We start from the raw sequence: 10,771 nt of genomic DNA on the forward strand, positions 1-10,771 counted from the left end.
TTATGCTGTTTTTTTGTTGCAGCAATTACCGGTAAGTGTTTTAAATTTGTTGTTAGCTGCCCTGAGCCCAGTTTTCTGAACCGAGAAGGGCGGGGTATAAATAAAAATGTATTTATTATTATTATTATTATTATTATTATTATTATTATTCTTCTCAGTGGCTAAAAACTCTCCCCTTTCATGCTGATTGGGCAGCTCTATTGGGCAACAGGGACCCTGCTGGCAACCTGTTAACAGAAATAGCCAAGGGTCTTTAACCCCGCGTGAGCCCAGCCTGTTACACTTCTGCCTATGAGTTCTGGTTGTTTTTGTTTTTTACCTGGCTCCCGTTTCTGAAGGCCAAAGAAAATCGGGCTGATTCTTTTTCACTGACAAATTGGAAAATTCTCCTTTGTCGTCTTCGGCACAGGCGGTTGCACAGACTGTCCAGGTTGTCCGCTTGGCAAAGGCAGAGGCCAAGAACTTTGTCGTATCCCTGATAATCTTTGGGGAGAGCACAAACCTAGCAGAGAAAGTGAGATGAACGTAAGGGCTGGCACTCAGTGGGGCTGATCCAATGAAGCTGAATGCTGGAAGATTAGGGGGAGACAAAAGAAAGGGTATCTTTACACAGTGCAAAATTAAACTACAGAATTCACTTCCACAGGAGGCAGTCATGGTGACCACCAAATTGGATGACTTTGGAAGGCTACATTCTACCTTCACTGAGAAGAATACAGTGGTACCTCGGGTTACATACGCTTCAGGTTACATACGCTTCAGGTTACAGACTCCGCTAACCCAGAAACAATACCTCAGGTTAAGAACTTTGCTTCAGGATGAGAACAGAAATAGCGCGGCAGCAGCAGGAGGCCCCATTAGCTAAAGTGGTGCTTCAGGTTAAGAACAGTTTCAGGTTAAGAACGGACCTCCGGAACGAATTAAGTACGTAACCAGAGGTACCACTGTATCTGCTGCTCAGAATCACAAGCTGGGAGAGGGCTGTTGTGCTGAAGTCCCGCTTGTGGAATTTCAGTAATGGGCATCTGGTTGTCAGGACTCTGGAAACTGGCCAAAAAGGTGACCCACGACTCCAAAAAAGGACTGAAAGTGTGATCTGTGGGTCAGGAAGCCTAAAAAGGACTGAAAACATGACCCACAGGTTAGGACTTGGAACGATGATCTGCTGGTCAGTCCTCTGAAAAATGACTGTAAACATCACTGCAAACATGAGCAAAAATGTTACCCACAAATCAAGATTCTGAAAAATGAGCTGCTACTTGACAGATGTGCTCAGAGCAGAAGACAATGAGTGTGGGAGTAGCTGCTTCGGCTTTGAATTCATCTTTAGGTGGGAAGTTGAAACACTCTCCTCTTTTGTACATTCCGCTTGCTGTCAAAGGTGCTAATTAGGAGCTAAGGAAATCCTGAAAAACCTGAGCAGCGACCTAGCTCAAATCTAAAGCCTTGCTAGACCTTAGATCCAACCTGTTTGGCACTTCAGGTTTTGTAATATTGTTGTGACTGAGAAGCTGCAGCACCAGCAGAATTTACCATGAGCAATGGCTGTGTCCTTTGGCAGTTGGCAAGCTTGGCGCTTGGGAAATCTACCGAAACTGAGGGCACGGTTGCTTAAGAAACTTCAGATGAAGGGAAACTGACTGGAAATGGGCAAAGCTGGAAAGATCAGTTACCCAAAATGAAGCAAGAGAATTTAGACTTAAAAAACAACAACCCAAGCATTACTCACAGCCATTCAGTGGGAACTGGCTGACTTGTGTTGAGACATAACTTGCAGTACCTTGCCTGAGCAGTAGTGGTGCCATCCTTCCTGAGTTAAGCATTGCCCCTCTTCGTTCCGGACAGCACCATCTCTACAGATGTCATACATCTGCTTGACGCAGTCCCATCTCCGGTCTTCTATAGGGCTTTTATACCCAGGGGCACACGGGCATTGGGCATCACTAGGCTGCAATGAGAATACGATGCCTGTGTTTTGCATTTATTTATTTTTGTTAGCTCAGTGATTCACATCACTTTTCTTGATTTATTCTTAATTTGAAAGAGAGAGAGAGAGAGAGAGAGAGAGAGAAAGGAAGAAAGGAGTGTTCCTCTAGAATTAAAAAAAAAGCAACCAAAATGACCCAAACCACAGGGCATCCTATGGGGAAAGGCTACAAAGTTTGCGGGGTTTTAATTTAGAGGAAGGTTCAATCTATGGCACCTCCAGGAAGTGCTGGGAATTGCCTGCTAGTCAGCGTCATCAATATTGACCTAGATGGACCAATGGTCTCCTCTAGATCCACAGAGGATGCTGTGGCAATGGCTTTACATGCTGTCCTGACTCATTCAGCCTGCAGTTACCTGGAACACTCGGCCTTCCCGAAGGCAGACACACGTTCTTTGACCTTCCTTGGGCTGCACAGCCTCCGAGCCACATGGGAAGCAAGCTGCTTGGCCCAGCTTAGCATTGAAGAAGTTCACAGGGCAGGCCACACACGAATGGGAGGGAGACCTTCCTGTTGAGCGAAAGGTGCCTTCTGGGCACGGGAGAGGGGATGAATTGCTACCCAGGCAGAAAAAACCTGAAAGCAAAATGCACGACATGAAATTGGGGTGAATTCAGGGATGTTGACAGGTAATGTTATGGAGCACTTACCTTCAAAGGATGGGCTTTGGATGAGGATTGCAGTTGGAAACTTTCAGATGCCTGTGAGGCATTGGATATCACCCTTGCTTTATAAGGTTAACAGCTCATCAATCACTCAGCAGCAAAACAAAGACCCTTCAATTCCTCAAGGCCATAAATGCAATATGTAATTTATCTGCAATTTTCTGCTATCACAGTTTAGCTCTTAACCTACATGGGTAATGAGAAATCTGTGCTGTTACTAGGATGTTAAAGGCATGGTGAGGTTTTTTATTTTATTGTTTTTTAAATTATGCATTTCAGTCAAGCAATCATTCAAATATTTCACAATTATAGAATCTTAGAGCTGGAAGTCCAACCCCCTGCAATGCAGGAATCTCAGCTAAAGCATCTTTGACAGATGGCCACCCAACCTCTATTTAAAAACCTCCAAGGAAGGAAAGTCCCCCACCTCTCATGGGAGACTGTTCCACGGCTGAACAGCTCTTACTGTCAGAAGGTTTTTCCAAATGTTTAGTCGGAATCTCCTTTCTTGCAACTTGAAGCCATTGGTACGAGTCCTATCCTCCAGAGCAGGAGAAAACAAGCATGCTCTCTCCTCCATGTACGCTCTTAAGATATTTGAAGATGACTATCCTATCTCCATGGGATGCGGGTGGTGCTGTGGGTTAAACCACAGAGCCTAGGACTTGCCAATCAGAAGGTCGGCGGTTCAAATCCCCGTGACGGGGTGAGCTCCTGTTGCTCGGTCCCTGCTCCTGCCAACCTAGCAGTTCGAAAGAATGTCAAAGTGCAAGTAGATCAATAGGTACTGCTCCAGCGGGAAGGTAAACGGCGTTTCCATGCGCTGCTCTGGTTCGCCAGAAGTGGCTTAGTCATGCTGGCCACATGACCCGGAAGCTGTACGCCGGCTCCCTTGGCCAATAAAGCGAGATGAGCGCCGCAACCCCAGATTCGGTCACGACTGGACCTAATTGTCAGGAGTCCCTTTACCTTTACCTTTACCTTTAATTCATCAAAAAGAGAAATCACATTGGTCTGGCATGACTTATTTTTGAGAAACCCATGTTGGGCCTTAGTAGTCACAGCATTCTTTTCTAAATGCTCACAGATTGATTGTTGAATTATCTGTTCTAGGACCTTCCCTAGTATTGATAAGCTCACCGGTCGGTAGTTACCTGGGTCTTCTTTTCTCCTCTTTTTGAAGATGGGGACAACATTTGCCTGCCTCCAGTCTGTAGCGACCTCAACTGTTCTCCCATAATTCTCAAAGATAATAGACAAAGGGTCTGAATTACACCTGCAAGTTCCTTCATTACTCTTGGATGTAGCTCATCAGGCCCTGGAGATTTGAATTCATTTAAAGGAGGTGTTCCCTTACTACCTCTTTTCCTATCTTGGGCTGCAGCCCCCTCCTTACACCATTTATTCTGTTATCACCATGTTGGGCATCTCTGAAGAAAAATCTAGCAAACACAACAAACAAGTGCAGCTTAAAAAGCAAACAGGCAAATCATTATTCGGCTACTTTATACCTGCTGGGCATGTCGAAGGGTTTCTTTGTCTTCTTGTGCAATTAAACTCATTCTCACAATCTTCTCCTTGTAGTTGCAAATTTCCAGTGTGGCAAGAAATGAAAGCAAACAAAATAAAGATAAGGCCAAGCATATTTCGTGGATTCAAAACATTCAGTTGTTTCAGCATTGATGGGCTTCCACTTTTAAATATTTCAGTATAGTCAGAGCGTGTAAATTAAACAAGGTGGAAATGGATCCCTCAGGATCAGATGACACAGCTGAGTTGCACTAGAACAGCTTTCACAAACCTGGTGCCATTAGCTCCAGGCAGCTATGTTTCAAAACCCAATTGAAGTCCAAAATTTCTGGAGAGCATCAGATTGGGAAAGGGTGCAGTAGAATATCAAGGACAGGTGTAGCAATCTCACTAATTGACTTCCAATCAGTTTGTGAAATTCACATATGCAGGTTTCCAGTGCAGAGTAACTCCAACGGGTCTACTCTGAGTAGGATGAGCACTGTCTATAACACTGTGTTTTAAGCTCCCATGCTTTCCTGTTCTGATTCCTGGGTGGAATCTAGACATATATTAAAAAACGCTGTGAAAAGGCTTTTTAAAAAAATGACCATATCTTTTGCTCTATAAGACTCCCTTTTTCCCTCCTAAAAAGTAAGGGGAAATGTGTGTGCGTCTTATGGAGCAAATGCAGGCTGCGCAGCTATCACAGAAGCCAGAACAGCAAGAGGGATTGCTGCTTTCACTGTGCATCGATCCCTCTTGCTGTTCTGGCTTCTGAGAGTCAGAATATTTTTTGTTGTTGTTTTCCTCCTCCAAAAACTAGGTGCGTCTTGTGGTCTGGTGCGTCTTATAGAGTGAAAAATACGGTATATTGAATTTGCCATAAGCTCACTATCAACATCTAGTGCCATATTTGTATAAGGCACTTAAAACATTGTATTTGCTGCTGAAGAGCTGAGTCACTGGACCTATGCTATGCTAGGAGAAGTGTTGCAAACTGGAATTCTCCCTTATGTGCAGCTACAACTGAACATTTCCTGGCTGGGAAACTGATTCATTAGCCCACTGCAAAAGGAGGAAAGCTCAGCTCTGTGGTGGTAAGGGAATTCACCCTTGCTGCATTGTCAATTCAATTTGGAAAGTGCACTCTACTCCCAATAGGTGGCAGCAATGCTTCTCCTGCCGTGCAAAAAGGTCACAGTTTCTGAGCCGGGGCTACAGTTTAAGGCTGATTCTTCCTAATAAAATTCCTACATGCGTTTGAATATACATAAGCATAGCATCCTGGGATCATATGCTTGCCTTTTGTTTTTAATGCTTTCTATTCCAACTGTCACGGGTGGCGCTGTAGTCTAAACCAGAGAGCCTAGGACTTGCTGATGAGAAGGTCGGTGGTTCGAATCCCCGCTACGGGGTGAGCTCCTGTTGCTCAGTCCCTGCTCCTGCCAACCTAGCAGTTCGAAAGCACGTCAAGTGAAAGCAGATAAATAGGTACCGCTCCGGCGGGAAGGTAAATGGCGTTTCCGTGCGCTGCTCTGGTTTGCCAGAAGCAGCTTAGTCATGCTGGCCACATGACCCAGAACCTGTACGCCGGCTCCCTCGGCCAATAAAGCGAGATGAGCGCCGCAACCCCAGAGTTGTCCGTGACTGGTGTAGGTAAGATGTGCATGGGAAGGGATGCAGCTCAGTGATGGAGCCTCTATTTCGCACACAGGTTAAATTCTTGGCATCTCTGGGTAGAACTGGGGACGTCCCCTGTCCTAAACCATGAAAAGCTGCTGCCAGGAAGCATGGAAAATACTCAGCTACATTAAGCCACTGTCTGACTTGGTATAAGGCAATTTCTCATAGCTGCATTAAAGGTAAAGGTAAAGGGACCCTTGACCATTAGGTCCAGTTGTGACCGACTCTGGGGTTGCGGCGCTCATCTCACTTTATTGGCCGAGGGAGCCTGTGTACAGCTTCCGGGTCATGTGGCCAGCATGACTAAGCCACTTCTGGTGAACCAGAGCAGTGCACGGAAACGCCGTTTACCTTCCCGGCAGAGCGGTCCCTATTTATCTACTTGAACTTTGACATTCTTTCGAACTGCTAGGTTGGCAGGAGCAGGGACTGAGCAATGGGAGCTCACCCCTTTGCGGGGATTCGAACCTCCGACCTTCTGATCGGCAAGTCCTACACTCTGTGGTTTAACCCACAGCACCACCCGCGTCCCTACACCAGCCTTTAATTGAGAAGCATGAGGACTAGAATTGTGTTTCATTTTTAGGTGAAGAATTGTAGAGTATAGCGGCCAAGCACAGCCCTTGCATGCAGAAAGTCCCAGTTTCAATCCTTGGCATTTCCCAGTAGGGTTGGGAGACGCCCCTGACTGAAATCCTGCAGATTCTCTACCAGTCAGAGCAGACAGTACTGAGGTAGATGGACCGTTGTACTAACTCGGTATAACAACACAGTCTACCACGATAAACTTTGATTTCATAGTGTTTGGGATCTGTGTAAAATCATGCAAATTCAAGAGAATCTGTTTTCATTCCACTGGATCTAACTTTTATCTACACCCCAAAATGGCAAAGATTGCATATGTGAGCGTGTTTTCACTTTCTCGCTTTCTGCCTGTCTCAGGGTCGTGGTGGGGGTGCTCCAGGAGAGGATGGCGAGAAGCTGCCAGAAAGGGTGAGAAGGAGCCAGTGTGGTGTAGTGGTTAAGAGCGGTGGACTCGTAATCTGGTGAACCGGGTTCGCTTCCCCACTCCTCCACATGCAGCTGCTGGGTGACCTTGGGCTAGTCACAATTCTCTGAAGTCTCTCAGCCTCAGTGTTTGTTGTGGGGGAGGAAGGGAAAGGAGATTGTTAGCTGCTTTGAGACTCCTTCGGGTAGTGATAAAGCGGGATATCAAATCCAAACTCTTCTTCTTTTCTTCTTCCTCTCAAAATTCCAAATATGGTCATGGGCCCCCAAAAGCTTGGCAACTCCCAGCATTCCTGCTTCCCAGTCAGACCACAAACAGACTATGAAGATAACTAGGGTTGCCATATTTCAAAAAGTGAAAATCCAGACAGAAAAGTTGTTGAGCTCTTCCTTTCGGCCAAATTTGTTGAGCTTTCGTCGCCAAAACAACACTGCTGACATGTGTTGCGATATGTCTGGATTTTCCAAGACTTTTTTTTATGATTTCTGCCCGGACACTCTTTTCGACTTTGGGATATTCCAGATGCATGGCAACCCTAAAGCTAAGAGCCCTATGCTACCACTGCCCTACCCCCCCAAACACTGCCTCTGAACATGGAATGCCAGTTATGTGCTGTTGTTAATACCCAGCGATGGAGCTTTAATCCCTGTGCATTTAGCAATTCCCCTTTCAAAGCCATCTGAACTACTGGTCACCACCAGCAACAGATGGCATGGTGGGGCTGTGTGCTGCTTATTTGCCCTCCTGCGGGCTGAGTCTCTGCTGCATGCTGGCATGGAGAAGAGAAGCAGAGAGATTGGCATGGTGGAAGCATGCTGGCAAAAGCACTGGATCGGCTCCAGTGGAACATTTTCACCCTGCCTCCTGTCCATACGCCACCCGTGAATGCAGCAGCAACTCAGCTGGAGGGAAGTCAGGTCAGAGGTGCAGACTTGTGGCGCCATCCGGCACCCATCTTCACCGTGTCTTGTGACAGCCGATTCCCTACATGCGCTGCCTAGAGATCTATTTTTGCCTGCTGTGGTCTGCGGTGCGCTCCCTATCTAATTAAACTCCTTGGCAATTACATTCCCTGCAGGTGTTTGTTTTGCATACCGTGATCTGTTGACAAATGGCATTTGGCCATAAAGATAAGATATAATTGTTATAAAATGGATTTGACTGTTAGTAGCAGACAGTGGTAACTAACCTAATATACCAAGGCCCTTTTCTTCAGAACTACCACACCCGCTGTAAATCAGTAATTCATTCATCCTTTCAACAGACTGAGGGACGAGCATCACAGTGGTACCTCAAGTTACATACGCTTCAGGTTACAGACTCCGCTAACCCAGAAATAGTACCTCGGGTTAAAAACTTTGCTTCAGGATGAGAACAGAAATCATGCAGCGGCGGCACAGCGGCAGCAGGAGGCCCCATTGACTCAAGTAGTGCTTCAGGTTAGGAACAGTTTCAGGTTAAGAATGGACCTCCGGAACAAATTAAGTTCTTAACCCGAGGTACCACTGTACTGTGAAGTCCCTCCCCCCCAAAAAACAGGCGTTTTGAGAAGCCTTCTCCTCCTCATTTTTTTTGAAATCAAATTTCTGGTCCTTTGGTTACAAAGAGGAGCTTGGGACACTGGGCAATTTCTTTGAATGGCTCAATACACATTCATAGCGCAGAGGTTCATGCTGCGAATTAGGTGTTGCAGCAATGAACCAAAGGCGGTGCAAGGGTTTGAATTGGTGGGGAGAAAAAACCTCCTTCTCAGATGTTCCCACGGTCAGGGACAAGTTGCTCATGTTTTCCCCTGACAGAGACACTGAGCTTTCGACAGAGGCAGGAATGAGGAGGGGGAAAATCAACTGGTGAACCTTTGCCCCTTGATACTAAACCATGCCAGAATTTTTGTTACCGGTACTTGCTGTATTTTGTATTGGGTCCTTATTCTATAAAGTTAGGAGGAAGGCTTGCTTGCTGACTTTATCTGTTGCACAGCTGCTAAAGGTCCAGCAATGGGAGTGGGGCAAAACAAAGAGCCCATAGGCGTAGGGGTGGGACTAATCCAGCACATGCCCACACCTGCCTTTGACCTGTTTTCTTCGTAATTGCTTTTCCAAAGAAATGTTGCCGTTATCCAGGCAATCTATATACAGGAGTGGCTCATAAAGAAGTTTATTGTCCCTAGAATACCACTGTGTTGTTGCAGGTTCCTCCCACCTCCTTCTTCCAGAGAAATGGCTCTTGGCTATTTTTAGACATTGTGGCTTTAAGGTGTTGGCAAGGACTTTGCTTTTCAGGGCTGAGGCCGAGGTGAAGCAAAACTGTCCTGGCAACCAAAGAAGTAAACAGCACGATAAGAAGGTGCACTTCTCTACCTCTGATTTCTCTGATGTTTCATAGAGTGAGTAATCTGTAGCCTCCCTCTCTCTTTCTATGCACACTGAATGCAATCCAAAAAGTGACATTTAGGCACACCTAAACTGGAAGTTTAAGGGAAGCGGGTTTAAGTTTAAGGGATGCGGGTGGCGCTGTGGGTTAAACCACAGAGCCTAGAACTTGCCGATCAGAAGGTCGGCGGTTCAAATCCCCGCGACGGGGTGAGCTCCCGTTGCTCAGTCCCTGCTCCTGCCCACCTAGCAGTTCGAAAGCCCGTCAAAGTGCAAGTAGATAAATAGGTACTGCTCCAGCGGGAAGGTAAACGGCATTTCCGTGCGCTGCTCTCATTCGCCAGAAGCGGCTTAGTCATGCTGGCCACATGACCCGGAAGCTGTACGCCAGCTCCCTCAGCCAATAAAGTGAGATGAGCGCCGCAATCCCAGAGTCGGCCACGACTGGATCTAATGGTCAGGGGTCCCTTTACTTTTTTTAAACTTCCAGTAGGTTTTGGACTCCCTGCCTCTCATGCCATAGTGCAAAACTGCTTTAAATCTAGCTCCCTTTTAAAAACATTGGCTGTGGGAGATGAGCTGTGGATTCTGCAGGCTGAGAAACAGGTATCCAAACCGACCCTCTCCCCACTCAGTTTGGTGTGCAGTAGTGATGAGTTAATATGTCAATTTCTATTTTTCTATTTTTCCTCATTTCCGCAATCTTAAGTTCGGTTCTTCATATTTCCACATCAGTTTGCGATTGTTGTTGTTGTTGTTGTTGTTGTTGTTGTTTTTTCAAAAAAAATATTAGTGCAAATTTCTCCCAATATACACATTTGTGTGTGTGTGTGATTTGAGCCCAAAGCAGCTGTTAACCAACTTGGACTGAGAACTTTGTTAAACAAAGAGTCATGCAAGAAACCACCCTCAAGGTGTGGGGTAGAGGTTTGTGCTTTTGGGGACTGTTTACTGATTTACTGTACAGATTCTTCTTGAATGTTTCGTCATTGCTTTTTGGAATGCTGTTGATTTCTGTATTTTGCATGTTTGTGGTGTTGGGAACTGTTTGAAGATTTTTAGTTCTGATAACTGTGTGTGCTTGAGCCAACAAAAGAAAAACGGCAGACGAAACTGATGGAGTATGCAGAGATGGCGAAACTGACGGGAAAGATCTAAAAACAGGAAGATCAAGTATTTTTAAAAGACTGGAGTAAATTTCTAATTTATTTAAAAGATCACTGTAAAAGGTTAAAATCATTGGCAGGGATGTAATGACACTTGTAATATGGGATTAACTATGGTAACTATGGACATACAACAGATGGACAATGGTAAAAGATGCAGAAAACTTAGCTTAATTATGGAACCCATGGAAGGAGGGATGGAGGTCCGAAGGTACAAAATAACCTTTTATTTCAATGTTTGAAATGGTTAAAGTTAAAATGTATAAAATTGTGAAAAACCAATAATATATTTTTTTAAAGATAACTGTGTGCATGCTTGAAAGCTGTTTTGTGCTGCAGTGACACACACACACACACACACACACAATGAGCAAAG

The 10,771-nt window shown here is 45.5% G+C and overlaps 1 protein-coding gene across 1 annotated transcript; it reads right to left on the reverse strand.

Moving 5' to 3' along the window:
* Nucleotides 1-289: 289 nt before the first annotated feature.
* On the reverse strand, nt 290-2,586 carry LOC114585854 (uncharacterized). Its single transcript, XM_028708736.2, has 3 exons — nt 2,344-2,586; nt 1,781-1,948; nt 290-502 (listed from the first exon to the last, which is right to left on the reverse strand). Exons 1-3 carry the CDS (start codon nt 2,584-2,586, stop codon nt 290-292), a joined length of 624 nt encoding a protein of 207 aa, XP_028564569.2.
* Nucleotides 2,587-10,771: the final 8,185 nt, after the last annotated feature.

This window comes from Podarcis muralis, chromosome 15, assembly GCF_964188315.1.
Source record: "Podarcis muralis chromosome 15, rPodMur119.hap1.1, whole genome shotgun sequence".
In the NCBI taxonomy this organism is placed as follows: Eukaryota; Metazoa; Chordata; class Lepidosauria; order Squamata; family Lacertidae; genus Podarcis; species Podarcis muralis.